Source organism: Megalops cyprinoides, chromosome 22, assembly GCF_013368585.1.
Source record: "Megalops cyprinoides isolate fMegCyp1 chromosome 22, fMegCyp1.pri, whole genome shotgun sequence".
NCBI classification, from domain to species: Eukaryota; Metazoa; Chordata; class Actinopteri; order Elopiformes; family Megalopidae; genus Megalops; species Megalops cyprinoides.
Window position 1 is genome coordinate 14443512 of NC_050604.1, and position 21108 is coordinate 14464619.

The 21108-nt window shown below is 45.9% G+C and overlaps 1 protein-coding gene across 6 annotated transcripts in view; it reads right to left on the reverse strand.

Moving 5' to 3' along the window:
- The window catches only part of dctn1b (dynactin 1b), a 56849-nt gene that overhangs the window by 28653 nt on the left and 7088 nt on the right, over positions 1-21108 (reverse strand). For 3 of the 6 annotated variants that reach the window (XM_036516909.1, XM_036516908.1, XM_036516907.1), the window contains exons 3-7: positions 16732-16810; positions 13109-13140; positions 10776-10796; positions 4480-4497; positions 1408-1428 (exon numbers count right to left, since the gene is read on the reverse strand). In XM_036516909.1, coding sequence (XP_036372802.1) covers positions 1408-1428; positions 4480-4497; positions 10776-10796; positions 13109-13140; positions 16732-16810 — 171 coding nt within the window. Of the gene's footprint in view, positions 1-1407; positions 1454-4479; positions 4498-10758; positions 10797-13108; positions 13141-16731; positions 16811-21108 lie in introns of all 6 variants that reach the window. The other 3 variants (XM_036516911.1, XM_036516910.1, XM_036516912.1) reach the window with 2 other exon arrangements.

The following is a 21108-nucleotide window of genomic DNA, read 5'->3' on the forward strand; positions in this document are numbered from 1 at the left end:
TGCAGGCAGAGGGACAGGCTGCCGCCTTGAGAACACACTCATTTACTCACATTTACTCTTTACTTTCTGAGCTATAAAGCTGCTTTATACCATGTTATAAATAATTACACTTATGTCTTTGAACTAACTGTCCACCCTCAGAGTGCAAGCTAAATTATTCACCATTATAAAGTGTAGCTCAAACAGAGGTGCGAGAATTTCATTTAAAAAAAAATCAAAAAATGAAAAGAAAAAAACAGGGAGACATAACATTTTAACAGCTGATATTTTAAAACATACATTTCCAAACGTTTCTTTTGATGGGAAAGAAAAAGAAAAAGAAAGAAGAGAAAAAGACAGGAGACCCCAGTTTAAAACCATGGTATTTTGCTGCATCCCTGACAGCTGACTTCCAGGGTGTCAAACTACACTGAAAGCCTCACCCAGTGTGTGGGAGACACACCCAAAAAGACTAGTGCCCAGGGGGCAGGAGCTAAGCCCAATGCAGGAAGCCCAATCAGCTTGTGACAATCACTAGAGATGCAGGACATATCCCCAAGATGCTTCAGTGAGCCCATATGCCATGTGACTTGAAAGGCAATATACTTACTAAGGCGTGGAGGGAGATGGAGCATGACAGGTGGGAGGAAGCATATCTGTTCCACTGTCAGGCATGATAAAGATGCAGTAATACGAATTCTGCTGTCTTTCAGCGTGATTGCACGATTCTGCTTACACTCGTCCCCTCTTCCACAAACCCTCATTTGACAGGCCCCTCCAGCAGTACAGGGGGTCAGTGCAGGGAATTCATCGGTGTGCAAAAAATACATCCCACTGGGGATGGGGAGGGTCATTGCTTTTGGTTTCCATGTCAGCACTCTCAGAGACTTTCAGATGAAAGCAAACAATGCCATGAAGACTGCGATTGAAGGCAGTACGGGGTATACATGGGGAATGTTTAGCCACTGCTTTGTGGTCAGTTGTTAGCTTGCTGAGGTCAGTTCAAATTACAATCAATCTCGTCATGCAAGGTTAACCAAAATCAACTAAACACACAAAAACAACATGCAGAATTAACTGAGTACTGATGTGCATATAGCCTGTGAATGTTAGTTTTTAACATAAAAGTAAATTTACTTATACACATAAATGTAACGTAAACATATAGTCTCTCAGTGGAACAAAGTCAAAAGTAACCTTAACAGATATACAAACACATATATACCTGACTATGATGAGCCTATGACCAAACAGTTGTTTTTCTTCAACCTCCTCTGTGCTAAGGAGAGCAGAGGTTGCCGCCCTAGGCTGGCTAACAGACAGATATCCTCTCCACTATACAGCTGCACTCAACCCCTCTTCTCCCCAGAAGCCCCTCAGAATCCCCCTCTCCACCCCCGTATAAGAGCCTCTAATCTGGAAGCTCACCTTGGTGCGCCGGGCGGTGGTCTGGAGGGAAGTGGGAAGGTTGTTGGAGAGGAGAGAGGCACACGAGCAAGGGGTCAGACACACAGACAAACAGGCGGACGGACAGACAGACGCACAAGAGGGCGGCAGCGGGGCAAAGCGGGAGAACCGTCACAGGACGAGAAGAACAGAAACACACACGGTCAGGGTTAATAACGCCAAGGAGGCCTTCAACTCCCCCCAAGTCGTGAGATGTGTCCCACACATGCACAGCACTGAGGAGAAATCACTCATTACGTCTGCGAGACCCGTTTACCTCCACCATAATCCCTTTCATTCAAAAAAGCATTGATCATGTGGGCCTCCTCTTCCTCTTCAATCTCACCACCACACACGACAGATACACTCTTCTCTCTAGCTCCCTGTCATGACTTGCTTTATGTCCAGTACAGCTTTTCAACTGGCCAAGATGTTTTAAAGTTCTGAGATCCCAGTATACCTGACTGTAAACGCTATTATTTAAGGAAATAATAAAGGCAGCAGTGTGGTGTAATGGTAGGTAGTGGGGTTAACAACCAAAAGGTTGGTTGTTTGATTCCCTGCTGGTTCACTGCTGTTGTACCCTTGGGCAATGTACTTAAACCACAATTGCCTCAGTAAATATCCAGCTGCATAAATGGACAAAATTGTAACCTATGTAAGCTGCTCTGGATAAGAGCGTCTGCTAAATGACAATAATGTAATGTAAATAGCGACTGATCGCTAATATGCTTCAGCATGTCATAATGGCCAGATATTGCCTTCCTCTGTGGTTAATGTTGTTCTATCTGCTTCTGGACTTCTGGACAGACAAAGCTGAGCGCACAGCCAACAGAGCTATCCATTGTCCTGCAATGCCCTAAAAGCCCTGATTCTGACTGATGTAATATGAGAATCTCTAATGAGCATCAGCACGACTGGCACCGCCAGTGCCTCCTAATGCCTCCATTATTTATGAGGCAGGAATGGCACTCCTTATAGAAGGAGGACGCAACATCCTTATGGTGCATATCTTTCCAACAAATCTTATATTTGTGGCAAAATTCAGTGACTACTAAAACGTTCAACATTTAATGACTTATTAATGGCATATTTATCAAAGTCCAGCTCTAGGCTATGTAAGAAGCCGTATCGTTAGAGGTAATTTCACAGTAATTTCTTTGAAACGGCTGAAGCCATGTTTTGCTCAGTGAAGTTATCTAGGGTGTGCATTTTCAAAGTCAGGACTGAAGCAGAGAACTGAGCCAGAGCACATCTCAGTGTAGCAATGATCCAGATGGTCCAAAGGAGCAAAAATACCCTGCGACTACTGACAGACTGCTAAAGTAAACAGCACTTCCTGTTCCTCTTGAAGTGGTGTTACTTGTGGAGGTAACATAATTATACCATCTCTATCCCCAGGCGACCTCCTAATGCAGCGTGGCTAGCAGACATTTCTCCGCATTATCCACTTATACACCTGGATATTTTACAGAATTAGGAAGTAGTATCTTCTTTAAGGGCGCATGTCACCTTTCAACCAGGGTTAGAGGTCCATTTCCTTAGCACTTTGCCACACCGTTCGATTAGTAAGTATTGCCTTCAAAGCAAAACTTCAGAAAGCCTCAAACTGCTGTAATAAATCTGGGGATCAGTAATTTGACATTTCTCAACATAAAATATTAAAAAAAAACACTGATATGATGGATAGCATACATACAACGCTGTGTATGACAGCAGTGTATTCTTGAGCACCCCACTGGTATGTTACTCTTTCTGTTCATCTTTAAGTAATAGTTCTCTCAAGAAATAGTTCTATTATTCTCCTACTGAAGTAGAAAGAGGAAAACTTTTTCATGAATAGGTTAAAGCCCTCATATTTAATGATTCACAAGACAATCTACATCTACAGCTTGAGGGTTTGAAGAGCTGGTCAAATATTGTGTACATGGGTGTTTGTATGCCTTTTTGTAATCTCATATCTGAGAATTCTGCAAGTCTTCAGTACAAAAAAAAAAACGTATCAGTACACTGTGTCACCAAGTTCTAACCAGTCCTGATTTCAACAAGGCGAAATATGCCTTTCAGATATTAATTTCAACAGGTTTTTAGTGTCATCCTGAGGTTCCACAAGCAGTATTCACAAGTATTCCACAAGCAGCTGCATTTAGGAGGAGCTGGCTGGGACTTCGAAGGAAAGCGAGCAGCACACATTCTCATCTCGTTTCTAATATACTGTGCCCCTAACATCCCAGCAGAGTGAGGCATCTTATTGCATTACCACCGCACTCCCCAGTAGAAATTAGCTTCATAGGCTAACTTAATGAAAACTGACAGGCACTGTAGAAAAACACATTGAGAAAAACATGGGTGAGCTGAACCAATTCCTGGACAACTAGATCAAAGGGAGCTAGGTTTGTGGTGAGCTGACAGGCTTAAAATCAGAGGCTGCACGCCAATAGCAAGAGGCACACATGACCAATGCTTTTAGCATTCAGTGCTAACTGAAACAGTTCCGGGTTAGCAGCCACATTAACGTATTTTTCTTCTCTTTCAATACAAATGACCACACATGAAAGTTCATCAGCATGACCCTCCGACACCGTCAGTGTCTGAACCCACAGGACAACATGGAGAAAATGTGTTCTCGACCACACAAAAGGAACGACAAGACAGGTGCACTTCATGCTCCGTGCTAATGACGAATGGCTCGGCTCTGTGGCGCTCGGAAAGCTCTAATGGCCAAATGTAAATTAGCCACACAAAATGTGAACAACAGCAACCCCCTTACAAAAAAAAACAAAAAGGAAAAAAGAAAAAAAGACCACAGTCGATGGCTACCCGTGACACAAAACGCCCCACTGTGTACCAAAACAGCCCTTAAATCAAACGCTGGGGATGACAACACACCACGGTGGCGGAGCAGGCAAAGCAGGCAGCCCGGTGAAAATGGCAGCGCCGTGGATTAAACGCCGTTCTAAATACAAGCCCTTCCAGCGGCATGGAGGAGGAAACAGAAATGAATGGATGACAAATATTCCCCACAGTGAATAACACATCAGATTGGTTCTGTACCTTCCTGGGCGCGGGCGTCTGTCTCATCATATTTGCGAGAGTGGTTGGGGGGAAAAAAAAAAATCAAAATAACAAAAAAAAAAAAAAAAGAAGAAGAGACACAGGCGGCAATAAACAGAGAGACCTGCAGTCACAATTACATTCAGAACGAGAGAGGAGCCAGAAGAGGAGGAAAAAAAAAATGTATCCCTGGAACAATGCAGGCAGGGGAAGGTTACAGCTGGCTATCGCAAACCCGGGGCCGCTCGCTGGAGGGAGAGTGTGCTGGCAAACGGCTGCAGGGAGCGGGTCCGTCGCGGAGCATTCCTCGTCTTTTGTCCGTCCGGCTGGCCTGGCCTCTGCCGATTCTTTCCGCTCTCTAATTAGAACACAGCCATCTTCCTCCCCGTCTATCTGCAGGCCCCAGTCCTGCACCTGCTCGCTCAAGGAAGCACTCTCTCTCTCTCCGTTTCGCTCTCTCTCTCTCTCTCTCTCCCTCTCTCTCTCCCCCCTCTCTCTCCCGGTGCCTCTCCCCCTCTCACTGCCTGCCTGCGATTCGCCAACCTCCGCCCTGCAAGCGCATTACATCACTGCTCACAGAGCGTTTTTTTTCCCTCTCTCACCCCTGCCCCCCCCCGCACTCCAGACAGTGTGAGAGAGAAAGAGGGAGGGGGAGAGAGAGACACAGAGAGAGAGAGAGAGAGAGAGAGAGAGAGAGAGAGAGAGCGAGAGAGGGAGGGAGAGGGAGAGGGAGAGAGAGAGAGAGAGAGGATTGCACCAGCAATTGATTCATTCTGAAACAGGGAAGGGAGGGGGCTGGATTGATGCAAGGCTCCTCTGTATCCTAGCAACACACTCCCAAGATCTCTTTTGTGGCTAATTAGAATGGCCCGTGAGGGTCTTTCCAAAACAATGGAGCTAGGGACTACAGCTGCGTGTGTTTGTACGTGAATCTGCATGTGTGTGTGTGTGTGTGCGCGTGTCTCAATATGAGGCTCTGTGCGTCTCAATATGAGGCTCTCGATGTTTGCATTTCTGAGTGTCTACATGCCTGCATATAGCCATATGTAAATACAAATGTGTGTATGCAGGGTGTTAGTATGGACGTTTGTGAGTGTCCGTGATTGCACGAGACAAAAGAAGGAGACAGCAGCCATGACTCCCTGCAAATATCAGCTTCCATTTTGTAATGCTATCTCCTGGCTATGGCCAGAGGGACATATGGCCTGCTAGAGCTATGGGCTTTACTTAACGCTAACATCAGCGGAGAAGATGACAACTTACAACCAAGGTCACAGCTTCATGACAAAATGCCGTACAAAGCACTGAAGCCTGCGACGTCAACGTTAAAGTGTGATTTAGTACAGTTACTGTTGGCAGCCACGAGGAGGACAAAGCTTAATGAATCAAAGTTTTTATAAAGCAAAAGTTGCTGAAGCAGACAGGGACCGACAGACCGCAGAAAGACGAAATCAGCGCCTTCCCCCGCCAGCACTTCACACCCGTCGCGCCCGTGTCCCGCCAAGGGAGGGGGGGGATCGGTTACAGCCCCGCACGCTGTGCTTGCGGGGGCTGCAGCTGGAAGATCCATCCCTTTTTAAAAATTGAACAGCGTCAGTCTATGTGTTTGGGGTCCCAGAGGACGCTGCCCGGCGGAGAGGCGGATAGCGTTACCGCTTTAGCGGCGTTAGCGCAGCGGGATGCCGCTCAGACATAATGCGATCCGGACAGCTCCCCTGCTGGGGCCTGGGCGGCCAACCTCAGCCCTGTCACTGATGCCTGTATCAGCAGCCATCAGGCCGGCAGCCCCGCTCACTCCAGGCTAAGCTAAAGCTCACTCAGTTACTCCAACCGGGAATCTGTAAGACTCATCTTGTTGATAAAGAAGGCATTTTTTAATAACTGGTTCTGTTTGGTCATTATGCTGTAAACTGAAAACCTTCCCAGTCCTGTTTTCACCCTGACTCTCTTCAGCTTACTCCAGCTCTCTCTGTCTATACAACATAGCTCTTCTTTGAGAGTGCTGAACATGTTTTCTAACAGCAGAAGGGGAAAAAAACACCATTAAGGACTGAAAACCTCTCACACATGCTGCAAGGAACAAGCGGAAGTAATGCTTAAACAACCGTGAATCCCGCTGGAATAACAGATCGCTACATATCAAAACCAACACTTGCTACAGTACCTGGGCCAGCTGCAACACAGAAAACCAGACTTTCCACGAACGACAATCACTCTGTGCAACACAACCACTATACAACACTATAAAGCACTCAAATCTAGCACTCAAATCTCAAATCTAGTAGACTCCTTGTCCATACTCATATCCAGAAGCATTTGGGTGGATACATGATCTGGCTGGAAAAGTACTGTCAGTTGGTGTTACTAGTGTGTGGTGTAATCTACTGCAGAAAAGCAACTCCTGAAGTGGAGAGCATGGGGAAAACTTTTAACACGCTCACCCTGTGAAAAATAATGATTTTATGGACCAGAAGAAAATGGCCACTTTGGGAAATAATCTGGAGCAGAAATACAGGCAGTTCAATAAGCCCATGTCAATGATGCAATTTTGACCTGAAACTAAAGTTGCACACCAAAGTGTATATGATCTCCCCCCAATGACAGTGCACTGACATTTCATATTGAGGTCCATTTGTCATTTTTTTGTGCACTGGATCAATTTGCTGACCTTTTAGATTTTTTTGTGTCATTGTAATAGTCAGTCTGAGTTGAAACAGCTCTCCAGGCATCAACTTCTCCCAAGTGCCTTTCATTTGTATTTTCAACTGCACAAACACATTGTCAAATTCCAGTTCACAAAATTCACACTATACATCACAGTATATTGTTCTAATTCCTTGACGGAAAGGCATACGAGATCCAACGCTATCCTCCGATGCTGGTCACAGCTACTGTCAGCACATTCTCCACACTGTCTTTTGGGACTGGCCTCTCCATACACACACACCACACAGTCACTCCACATCCCAATGCCTAGTACACGGCTGCTATGTCCTGAAAGCCTAAAACTCCAGACACTGTGGCATAATGGGAATGACTGGAAAAATCGGCTATATCTGGCAAAACACAATGAACAGAGCTCCAGAAAAAAATAAACTCGTAGAAGTACAGCTGGAAAGAACACAGCTGCATCTGTAGCTGGGTGGCAGTGTAGCATAGTGGTAAGGAGCAGGGCTCGTAACCAAAAGGATACTGGTTCGAGTCCCTGCTGGGGCACTGCTGCTGTACCCTTGGGCAAAATACTTAACCCAGAATTGCCTGATAAAGTAAAATATCAAGCTCTATAAATGGATAACACGTAAAAGTTGTGACGCATTTAAGTCGCTCTGGATAAGAGTGTTTGCTAAATGACAATAATTTAATGTAATGTAATCGGAAAATGAAAATGACTGCACCTCAGACAAGAGTTAAAAGCCAATAAGACTTATAATCACATTTATATAAAGAGTAAATGGCTCGCCTTTGCACCACATTGTATGGTCAGCGAATGTGATTAATGACTAGGGCCTAATCAGTTTTGTAGGAGGGAGAAGTATTTTTCAGTATCTAATGAAGTTAAGAGCGTAAAATGTAACAAGTAAGATGTGTCTAAATTGACTGTGCCCTAAGTAATTCAATACTGCATAATGAGAGATCAGGATGACAAAGTCATACAGGTACAAAATTAACTTTTCAAGTTTGTCACAGTAAAAGTCTTTCCATCAATATCTGCTGTAGAATATCACTCAGACTATGTAGGCAGCAAAACTTAAAAATATGGTTCCCATGGTAAAACACCCATAGCAGAGGTTTTGCATTTTTGTATTTACTTATATTATTACTGCTTACTAACCCTCTGTATGTCGTGAGATTCAGTGATCTGGTGATATTTAAATTCTTCAGTTAATTGCCAGATTTACCACACATTGATACAAGCTGAAATGTCAAGTATATTAACACTAACTTGTTAGGTTACGGGGGTAAAGTCTATTACTCGAAGTAGGTCCAGCCAAACTATTGGTGAGGTTTCTTACGCGATTAACAGCTTTTTCCAGAAATTCCATTCATTAAATGAAAACGTATTAGCAAACTCTAATGTGTTTCAAGGTGAGAGGTCCCCAGCCCCATCCAGCCATTTGCAAGCACCCCAGAAAATTTCTGGTTTAACGTTAGACACAGAATGTTGGAGGAGCCAGCTACAGGGTCTGTGATACCACAGTCAGAAGCTGGGTGATGAGACTGAGGACCTGGACAAAGCACTCCTCTGATATTCGCACTGAGCAAAGTTTCAAGCATGCTGAAAGAAAGGGGTGTGGTTGGCACGGAAACAGCCACTGCAGCCACTGCAAGCAAGCCCTGCAGTTGCACTGGGTCTGACGTGTGCCACGGTTTCAGTCACCATTCAGGGAAGCGACGTGACCTTCCTTGACTTTCTCCATTTTGCTTCATATTCTGTCACTTACAAACGTGTGCTCACAAAGACTCCAACACTAATACTAAACGGATAGCCTGCAGATACCAAATTCAACCAGCTTTCAAAAGAAGTGCTACCTACAAACACCACTCACTATCCGGTCAACAAACTCAACATAAAGAAGGCCTGCTCCTGTTACGTGACAGACGACCTGCCCTTCTCCAATCATGTCCTATAATATGTCTCTGCTCATGCTGGAAGATAACTACAAACTGCAAAGGACCTGTCATATTTTAATGGCAACTGACTAAAGTCAGTAAGACCAAGCTATTTCCAGAATTCAGTACAGACCATGAGCCTCAGCTTCCAATCCATACACACCTCAGTGAACATGTAAATGTCAGCAAGCACAGAACTGGGTCCGCTGAGGGCTCACGGCTCATGGTCAGAGGTACTCTTCACGTAGCAACTAGCCCGCTAGGGAACCGGACTTCTTTTTAACAAGCTCAGACAGCCCCAGCAGAAAGCGGTCCAGTCGGGGAGAACCTGAAGGCACGCTGTCTGCTGTGCAAACAGTAGAACGTGGTGTATACAGACCACAGCGAACTCAGGAGAAACGTCACAGCTCTCATCAGTGCAGCCTTCACCCGCGTTCACAAATGCCCTCTGTGGGTCCTCACGCCCATCTTCTGACTTCCAAAATCTAGCCTGATTGCCAGGTGCGCACACACACTGTCACCGTCACAAAATCATTTCACCTTGAGAAAGACGAGCACAGCACAGTTTCTTTGGTAACAGAATCTTAAAAAACGGTTCTAATCTAGGGGTGGGCAACTTGGTTCCTAAAGCCTGAGTGGTTCTGATTTTCAATTATAGTCTCATGTCAATCGCTTTGCAGTCCTTGTTTTGACAGGCAGTCAGATCACCTCTACCGTTAAGAAAATCAGAAGCTCAAAGCTATATATAAAGCCAGAACCATTCCGGTCCACCCCCAGTCTGAGGAAAAAGGAAAGACGACGAAAAATGACCACTGGCGACACGCCACTGCACAAACACTGAAGCCAATCACAGAGGCCGCGACTCGGAGCCAACCAGAAGCCATGCGGCCGAGAGCACGAAGCAGGGAGAGAGATGAGGGGGAGGGACAGCGACGGACAGCGCACACACGCGCGCACACACACACACACACGCGTGCGCACGCTCCCGCAAACACACGCCCGCAGACTCACACACCCGCTGGCACCGAGGGCTGGTAGGGCAGGAGAGGTGGCTGAGGAAGCTGGAGAAGGGGCACGCCATGCTGGCCGCCCGGAGTCACTGCGGAGGGTGGAGTGATGGCCTGGCGGGGGCCCTGCCGCTGTGTGGGTGGGGCGGAGGCGGGGGGGGAGGCGCTGCCGCAGCAGATGGGGACGGAGGCCTCCTCTCCCGGAGGAGAAACCCAATCCCGCACCGTCCTCCTCCGCTCAGGGCCATTCTGCTGCCGCAGCGGGCCGAGCGGCACGGGGACCGTAGCTCACCGCGCCGGTGCCCACAGCTGCCACAAGGTCACCCCAAAGACAAAAGCCCTGCTGAGCCTCTTACTTTCAGAGGCTCTAAATAAAGTCACACCGCTTTCTGCAGATCATCAGAAGCTGCGTGAGGGGATTGCAGGCTGTTCTTTCCTGTCTTTCTTGGATGGATTCCAGCATCTACCGGGATCCCTCTCTCACTCTCTCAAATGCACACACACATACAGTCAGGCTTTATTGGGGGAGATGAAGGGGCAAAGGTCGAGGATCAATGACTGGGGTGGGGTGGGGGTGGGGAGGGGGGGATGGAAATGGCTGACGCCCTGATGCCATGCAGCTGGGTCAGTCAGGAGGCACGGTCACCACGGTTACCAGGGTTAAAAAACATGCACCACCTTTTTGGGCTTTACTCCTCGCTGCGTGGCCGGAGAGGGGAGGGAAGGTGCAGAGGTGAGAGGTTAGCGGCTGTCGCCAGAGTGTAGTTAGAGGGGTGTCGGTGGTGGTAGTGTGAGTGGGGGACTCGGTGCTCTCCCTGGATGGCTCTTCGTGAGAAGAAGTAACACACGAGAAAACACTGCTGCACACACCTAGGTCACTGATTACTGGGACACGCTCAGTGACCTCCTACGGCAGGTTCATCACATCACATGCAACATTTTATTAAGAACCCAACAGATATATGCTCTGCAAAAGTTCATCAGTACACCATAGAAACACACAATACCTACACACAGTTACAGTTCTTACAAATCTTCTTCTGACCAAAGTGAGGAAACGATGATGACAGCATGAAGACACTCTAAGGGCAGGGAAAAGCTTATGAGTACCGCTCATCTGAGACCAAGGGAGTGGAATGTTCTCATCAGAGCAGTGTTCTCATCAGAGCAGTGTTCTCATCAGAGCAGTGTAGATACAGTAATACTTTAAAACTGCGTGTCGATCACAGCCATGAGCACGATGAGCTCTCTGCACACAGGAAAAGCATGACACCGACACAACACACAGGCACAAAGCGGGGCGCTTGCTGATGGGCAAACAGAACGGTTTCCGCGGAAGAGCGCTTGGGAACGGGGGAGACTCGTGGGAAAAAGCTGGACATGGCATCACGCCTCACACTGACTTTGACCCACTTGCTTCGTGACTGCACGTCCGGCTGTGTTTTAGGACACGGGGACAGGGGGGCGCAGGCGGAGGCGGAGGCGGAGGATTCGATCTGTGTTCTGAAGGCGGTTTCCTGTGCAGTCCGTGTGCTCTCGCCCTGTCGCAGGGTATTGACTGACGAGCCCAGCGCTGATGTGAAGCGACGGTGCCGGCCGACCCGCGCCGCGCCGTTCCCCCCGGCCCCGCGGCGAGACGGGGGCGTCGGCGAAGCGGAGCCGAGGAGCCGGCCCACAGGGACCGGCGTGACTCAGCCCCCGCCGCGGCGGGGACACAGCCGGACACACAGGTGGCTTTCGGGCTCTTTGCTCTCGCTGGTTTTATCACAAACTCCTTCCATTTTGTATTTCCGCTGGCGAGGCTCTTTGGAGAGGGGCTTGTGGTGTAATGGTCACAGACCGAGGGTCTGATCTAGGCCTGCCCTAAGCAGCAGATGGGACACAATGCATCTGTCTGCTGATGCTCACACATCAGCTGCAGCTGAAAAAAACCCCTAAAGACAAACACTTCGCTCTTTAATGACACCCGTATTACTGTGTCATATCATTCCCACTACCCTGCTTTGGCATATCTGCTCTTGGAGATACTAGTCCGATTTCGCGTATTCGCTATTTTTTGGGGGGCTCACTCCTCTTTTAAGAGGGTGGGTATTAACTGATTAGGCCGAGGGGAGTCTCTCTTTCAAAGTGCAAAAAAAAAAAAAATAAAATAAACACCTAAATTCTCATGTTAAGAACCATATTAAGCCACCAGAGCCAGAGTGTTGGCATGCACCATAATGAAAGATAAAGCTGCAGTGTTCGTGATTCTTTATGTGCTCGTTTTTATTTAAGATTATTTATTTCATGATCTCACAAAAATGACGGGGAAATTAAAGCTACAAGCACTGCAACAGACAAGTACCGAAAACAGACAGAATCAGATGAAAACGTAAATGTAAAACGCAGACAAAACAAAAGCAGCAAGAGGATCACACTGATTACTGGGTAAACTACTCCCTCTGCTGGACAGAAGAGGAAATTCGACCCCTCCTTCACACCAGGCACAGTTTCCATATTTTTTCGAACAGAACTCAAGGAAAAGAGAAGGAGAGGAAAGCCAGACAGAAAGCAGGTGGAGGGAGGAGTACTACCCAGAGGGGAGGTGGGGTGGAGCGAGGTCTGACAAGTAGTGACCGCCGCGTTTGGAGTGACGGTATCAACAACAGCAACCAGTGCAATCATGGTGGTACACCGAAACAATGAACATCGTGAGAGGCTGTGCTGCTCTTGATCTGTGCACTCGCATACAAGCGGAAGGATGAAGGCAAGCGACACACACACACGCAAGCACAAGATGACTGCACCTTTTCACTGGAACGTCCCTGTCACTGTTTGAACAGGGCAACACTGACCACTGTTCACCTTGAAAGCAACCGCCGCATGTGACTGCCGAGGCTGATGCTCACTCACGTGACCTACCTTTGGGGAGGTGCTGACGGCTGGTGCAGTCTGTGAAATGTCACTGCTGTCTCGTTTTTACAGAGGTTTGTCGCAACTTTTAAATTATCGCCGTGATACATTACACTTACCAGCTTGCTTGATTTCGGCGTCTCAACAATCTCTGAAAAATAAAAGATAAGAAAATAAAAATTAACATATGACTGACATTGATTTGTGACAGAATTACCTAGTCCTTGTTGTTTTGAATTAACATGTGAGAGAGTTCCTTTTGTAACCTAGGGAAGAGAGGGGGTGGCAGTGTAGCATAGTGGTATGGTTCAAGGCTTGTAACCAAAAAGTTGACAGTTCGGTTCCCCACTGGTGCACAGCTGCTGTACTCTGGTTAAGGTACTAAACCCACAGTTGCCTCAGTAAATATTAAATATATATATGGGGAAACAGTAAAAATTATAACCTATGTAAGTTGCTCTGATTAAGAATGCCTGCTAAACGACAATAATGTAATGTAATGAGAGTCTGGATTGTGAGTTTGTGGATTTGTGGCAAGAATGACACTTCAGGGTAATGCAGTACTGGCCCTGAGTCACAGGAAAGTTGATGAGGTTTCGAGTGCTGCCCGTCTGACAGTACCAGAGGAGGGGGCTTCCATGACTTTACAGTTCTCCATCTCACTCACATCTTCCCAAATCCCTCTCTTCTATGCCCTATGCACTGTGGCACAATCATTCCCAGCGGTAACATCCTCTCATGCCAGCGCTGTCTAACGGTGTTCAGTAATACTAGTATTACTGAACACCGTATGCATAGTAAATGTACAGTGTTGCTGTGTTTGACATTATTGTCTAATTTTTGTCAGTGTTAATACATTTATAGACTGTTTCTGACCCAGGCAAGGTCATCTACATTGCAAAGGCTAAGCCATCATTCCAGCTTCTTGGATGAATGGAGGTTTAGGGCCAAAGACATAGAGATACAGTACAATTTGGACACACCTACTCATAGAAGGGTTTTTCTTTATTTTTACTATGTTCCACATTTCCAAATAATAGTAAAGACATCAAAAGCATGAAATAACACAAAAGAAATTATGAAGTGATGAAAAAAGTATAATTTATAGTTTAAATTATTCAAAGTAGCCAAAAGAAATTCATACATAGGGATCAACTTCACTATTTTTATTTGTCTAAGAAACAAATTTCAAGCATTTAAGCATATGTCTTTAGATCAAAATGTCTTTGAATACACGCTTCCCATTATTTTAATCAGGTGTGTCGAAACTTATGACTGGTACTGTATATCAGTGTTTTCTGTTGTATCCACTCCTGCAGCTAGGGGACTGTCAATGTTCCTTCTGTTTGGTTTGATCCTGTCTATTTTTAGGCTGCTGAGTGGCTTTATGTATTTTGTGCTGGTGGTGTGGACAGATTAAAGTAAATTGATGAGAAACAGAGAATAACAAGGCTGAGATCTTTTAAAGAGTTACCGACATGCTTACATAAAAACCATCTTTGATATTATCTGAGCAATGGCAAAAATATATACATATGCTAAAATGAAATATCAGCAATATCAGCCTAGCAAGAACGAATGTCCACATCTGCTACTCGGTAATGGTAATCACGGTGCTTGTGCAAACACTCACAGGCTACTGAAAAAAACACTGGCAAAGTCATGCCCCTCACAGCCCTCACAGTGCCTGGGAGAAAAGTAACTTCCAGAAGTCTCTTCCCTCTGTGCTAACACAGTGGCAGCTGACCCAAAGAACAAAACTGCATAGACCCCCCCCCCCAATCTCCTTTGCTGCAGCACAGTGAGAAGTAACCATGGCAACAGCGGGCACCTTGGCACTCTGTACCTCAGACAGTGTCCCCTGTGCCTGCAATGTGATCTGGAGCCTCCCGGCGTGACTCCGCAGCGGCGGCGGAGGCTGTGACCTCATTCGGGTCTGATGCGCTGTATCAGCGCGCTACTCGGTCATCTGGCTTCGGCTCTTACTTAAAAATACAAATGGCCCACAGCTGGGGTGTGCTGCTTCACTGAAAAACACTATGACTGATCACATATTCTCCATATACTGGCTGGAACTACTGTATAACTGCAATGTGGCATTAAAAGCTGAAGATGCATGGTGCGGATGCTTACACAGGAAAATATCCTCCAAGTGCCTGTTCGACTGTATCCACATACACCTGTTTTTTTTTTTTTTTGCACAAGGTTTGGCCTTGATAGCATATACTGTTTAAGAAAAAAGAGGATCTTTCAAATCTCTTTCAAGGATGCGCTTGCTTTTTAGGAATACTAACAGTGTTAACCCCTCTTCAAGTGGAAAAAAACCTCAGTGTGACATCATTGCAGAAGCCCGCAGAAAAACGCATGAGGTGCATTACATCAGTTGCAGCCCTACAGAATTCTAAAGAGACTTTTGTTTTGTCTGTGCCGCCGGTCACCATGGAAACCAAAGCTGTGACAAATAGGCCGAATAATACAGGAAGATTGTGGGAATAAATGCTTTCTGTCTGCAGCGAGAGAGCCGCAGACTCGGAGAGGCACGCAGACAAAGCCCTTCCTCCAAATTAGCTGGCTATTTCACGTTATGGCTGAACATTCAGTTATATTTCCACCGGCAGGCTTCTTACTCAGGCAGAAGAACATTCCATCTGTGTAATGGCCTGGTCCAACTGATTTTGCCTTTGCTCTCATCTCATTGTATGTACTTGTCTAAATACCCCCGACTTCTAATTGCATTGTGGTTTTATGTGCATTTAAGCCATCAGCACAATTTAATGTATCATTACCAAAATATGCAAAGTCACCGTGAAATGATCTGGAATCACTTCAAATTACTCCCTTACGTAAATTCCAAAGAGAGTATAATGTAAGCTTTGTCATGCAATTAGTTCAGTACAGTGCCATAATTGACTAATTGTAAGGTAATTACACCTTTATCTGTCATGCTGTTTGCTTTCTTTTTTTTTGGAGCTTGATTGATGGGATCCATTGCTGATCATCAATAGGAATACAATACAGTACTCATACCTGCAATGCTGTCACTTCCCAGTTCAACTTGAGACGGTTCAACTGGGCTAGCAGTGCTCACATATTCAGCTGGAAAGTTGTTCAAATGGTCAGGTTATTTCCAGATCAGATGCAATAGCTCCTGGTCAACTGACTTAGTTCCGAAATACATCCTTCTCTCAGCTTTAACCCTCTGATGACAGGGCAGCAGTGTAGCATGGTGGTAAGGAGCAGGACTCATAACTGAAAGGTTGCCAGCTTGACTCCCTGCTGGGGCACTGCTGCTGTACCCTTGGGCAAGGTACTTAACCCAGAACTGCCTTAGTAAATATTTGGCTGTATAAATGGATAACATGTAAAAATTGTAACCTATCTAAGTCCCTCTGGATAAGAGCATCTGCTTAATGCAGATAATGTCATGTAATGTAATGTAATGATAATAATCAATCAGCAACAGCATCAGATCTTTCATTTATTTTTTTGGGGAGAGGGTTTTTTGTGTGCAAAACCTCTCTAACCCTACAAAGTGCAATGCAACAACTGCATTCTTCAACATTCTTTCATGTTCTGTGTTGGACGCTGATGTGACTCAGATATGTGGAATACTCCTATCATGTGGTGCATTTAAGCGCTAAACAGCCTGAGGTATGGATACCTTACTTTGCCCAGCATCAGCACCCGCAGTTTTAGGGTATGAAGTACGAGGCAATGAGGCGACATGTTTGCAGGTCTTTACCTCGTTTGGGGACCTTGGCAGCGGCTGGTTCCGGGGTCTCAGGAGAGGTAGTGTCCGCTCCATCGTCGATGACCTGGATCTGGGCAGACAGAGAGAGGATTGTTATGTCAACGCCTGAGTTCAACTTCCCCTACCAGGCCTGTGTGTTTGGCCATTCCGCCCCAGGACTTCTCTAAATGGAGATCTAATACTTCTGAAGATTCCACGTCCCCATCCGAACCACTGCAAACATTATAGCCAGTAAATGGGTCATTCAACGGTAGGCTTTAAGGATGCCCTGGGCTGTTCTCTGAAAAAGTCAGCTCACTGCCATACAGTCACCGTTTCACATGCGTATCTAACAGACGTCTAGTTCATCCAGGTCTTCCAAGGCTCTTAATGTAGAAGAGGCATCAGAGGGGAATAAACGACACTGCAGAAAGAGGACTCTTCTCAACACTGGCGAAATAGTTGTCTACTAATCTGCATGCAGCAAAAATGCTTTGTAGCCAATGAGGATTAAGGATGTTTAACGATTTTTCTATTTTTTTTTGAACCATAAACTGTATCACAATTAGACCAGCTAAAATATTCTAGGGCTAGTGTGTCAGAATCTTTGTAAATTTTGTCAACTGGTCCACTTGAAGCTACTGTTTTTGCATCAGCAAAAATGATTTCTCTTACCTACATGGTACCTTAATTACAAATCAATTAATAACCAGATATTTCCATCCATGAAATTGCTGAGCTTAGAGCCCTTACAGAGACACACAGCAGGGATCACCTCAGAGCTGTACTGAAAATAAGGAATATTTATTTAAATAAACCAACTAAATAATTGAAATGGCAGTTTGTTACAGGCCACAACGGAGATACAAAATCAAGAGAGATTGCCTTAAATTTGTGACAGTACAGTGTACCATAATTACTGTATTTTATCCATTGTAATGGTAACGGATATTCCCTTTCGCCTTTCAAGGACCCCTAAGTGAATGCAACTGCACCGCATTTTAAATTAAAGAGAAGCAAGTATGTATAGGACACGTAGCTTGTGGATGTGCATTAGTTTTTTGTTCTAAACATGACAACAACAACCGAGGATTTATATTTTCAGTCTCCAAGACAACCTTTACAACCAGCTCTAGGTCCAGCATGACTCATTATACCTCAAGGACACCACATAAACACATACAATAATAACGCATTGTGAATATTCATGCTCACCTGCTTGGCCATCTTTAACTATGTTAGCTCTGACAAGTGTGTTCTTCACAACTGCTTTAACAAACAGTGGGTGGCAAAAAGGGTTACTAGCGTTTAGGTGACAATACAGGCTGCTACCAGATTAAGCGTAGAGGATCATACCTACCTAACTGCAAGGCCAGCTATGGCACACTAAGCCCACATGTAAAAACATGTATGAAATTCCTGGTGTGGTTTATAGAGGAAATCATACAGCAGTCTATTGTTGTAGACCCCAAGTGCAGTGTCTTAATTCAGATGCATCTAATTCTGCCCCCTGCACTGATAGCCTTATTAGGCTTGGTATCTAGTGCACAAATCCTTTATCATTCATTGGCAAAAAGAATTTGGTGATTTATTTCACACCATAAGTCGTACAGTAGAGAACAGAGATGGTCCCATCAATATTACATTACTGGAATTTAGCACACGCTCTTATTCATAGTTACAATTTTTTTTTTTTTTACAAGTTACCCATTTATGCAGCTGGATATTTAATGAGGCAATTCTAGGTTAAATACTAGAGTATAACAGCAGTGGCCCAATGTGGAGTCTCACCAGCAACCTTTCGGTTTATGATTCCTGCTCCTTACCACTATGCTACACTGCTGCCCCACGGCATACGCTTTTTAACATAGTTGCAGGGTGGAAAAGTCTACAGCAGGGAAATCCGCAATCAAATTTGCACTACAGAGGCACTCAATTCCACTGTGTTAGAATACCGTGTTGTGCATTTGCTTAGTGGATGCTTTGATCCTCATTACATGTAACACTTATTTTCCTACATCCTACAAGGGTCATTCCCGCTCAATTCAACCAATGCTTCATATGTTTTGGTCTTAGATTCACCTAAAACTGTCCACAAACAGTCCTCAACCATTGGCGCTCAAACAGGTCATAACTTTAGGCTTTATATTCCAAGTAGTTTTTGAGATGAAGCCGTCCGACTGAACAAGAAAAGATAGCAAGCGAACATTTGAATTGGTCAGACAGTGACAACGCTAACACTGATGAGGGCCTGTGCACCTACTGAGCAGATACAGAGCGTGATAAACCCCTGCTCCGTTCTCCTTACTTCTAAGTGTCAAAGCCACGCCCGCCCCTCAGGCGTGCTCTGAAAGCCCGAGTGCGGTCGAGTGGGCAAGCCAAGGGCGGTCACTTTAAATCACTCCACACCGGGCTTCAGCCAGGCGGCGGGCGGGTGGAAGTAATAGCTGAATTAAACTCCATGAGCAGAGATGAAGCACTACACTCACAGCTCAAGTCCTTAAGTGTCAAGACGAGCCTTGGAGAAATGTCAGATACGAAACCCCTGTGACACTGTCAGTTCCCTGGATCTCCCTTCATGGAGACGCTGCCTGGTGTGGGGAATTCTGGGGTGTGAATGCTGCGACCACACGTGGCACATGTTTCACAGAGCGCATACAAGCAGCTACAGAACAGGCCTACAGCCGATTCATCTGGGGGATCACCTGTACGGGAGGATCGAACACCACAGACTTTGTCATTCATTATTATTTACACTGCTGCGTTGCACTGGTTATTGGTTAGGGAACTGGACGTACACCCAGAGGGTCACAGGTTCAAATCCCAGTCAGGGCACTGCTGCTGTACAGACCCCTCCTTCAGCTGACTGCCCCTACCCCCCACCCCGCCTGGTGACATCTGCCCCTCCCCCCCCACAGCTCAGGAGTGCCGGCTGACTGCATGGTGACTCAGCTCGATCTCGGCAGCATGCGGGAATTCAGACAGAACTGGGACAAAGCCCTCGCAGGAAGAGACAAGGCCGACACTAAACAACGCCTGTCCCTTTGTCACTTCCTACTACGCGTCAACCTGGGAGCCGAACAGAGAAAACTCACTCTATTTAGTTTGCACAGACAGATATGAGGAAATAAGGACGCGATAGAGAAGTCTAATGCGAAGAGCTCAGTAACTGGTTAACCCCCCTCCCTTCCAAAAAAGAGCAAGCATATGGCAACGTGCCTGGCACTGCATTACATTCAGTCTTGTCCACGCATTACGTTTTGACTGAGAACAACTAATAAATCCCTTAATGTAGCTCAAAGGTGCAGTTCAGGTTCATTCATCACAGACGTAACTGCTGCCATACAGCACAGTTCACTTTCTCAGCTTGATGCATGTGGAACACGGAGGGGGGGGGGGTGTTGCTGGCAGGGTGCATTAATCAACATGCCCAGGCCTCAGGCTGCCAGTCGGGGGAGATTATTCCAGCCATGTTTAATCTGCTGGGCCCCTGTCCCTCAAAGGTTCTTACCAAATTATTTCCTCTTAAATGGTAAAACACCCCCCCCCACCCCCCCACCTCCGTCTTAAACCTAAATTAAGAAAATGGCAGTGTAAGAATGTTCTTGAACATACTGGCCAAATGCTGAACGTTGTTGATGGGGCCCGAATGCGCCGTCACACGGCGCACAAAAGCGGGGAATGTGATGATGTGATGAGCTGCACGTCAGAGCCTCGCAATGTGATGAGCTGTACGTCAGAGCCTCGCAATGTGATGAGCTGTACGTCAGAGCCTCGCTGCGGCGGCTTCCTCAGAGGCGGCTCTGCCTTTGTGCCACGCTCAGAAACGCAGCGCTGATCACTGATCGGCTCTTAACCGTCAGCTCGCAATGGAGGAAATAAGCTGTCTGTGCTAACAGCATTTCAGACAAAGCTGTCACAAAACTATCGCATAGCCTGCTATTGCTACTATGTTGTTACTGGATGTGACATTAAGAATGCCTGTGAAGGAGAGCCTTCACCTCCCCTAGAAACTGAATTGTCATTGTTAGATTGTATTAACTGTTAAAATGTTAAATGTTTAAGGGCCCTTTTCTTCTATCTAATTCAAACTGACCAACAGCATTCGCATCACAACCTGTTAATTGTTAGCGTATTGTCAATGTCATTGTCTAATGTCTATGTGAACCAGCCAATATGGTTAATGAGCCAGACCTGCCTAATTACAGGCCTATTAAATACAGGTGTGTGGTGGAGAGGAGGGGGATCATTTTTTTCTGCTGACTGTTTGCTCAGGGTGGTTTGTTGTTTCTTTCTTGGCTTTAAAAATAAATTATGGGCTTTTTTAACGATTGTTCTTTCTGCTCATTTTTGTGAGAAGTGTTGGCCAAATTCTCCACAATACGCTGC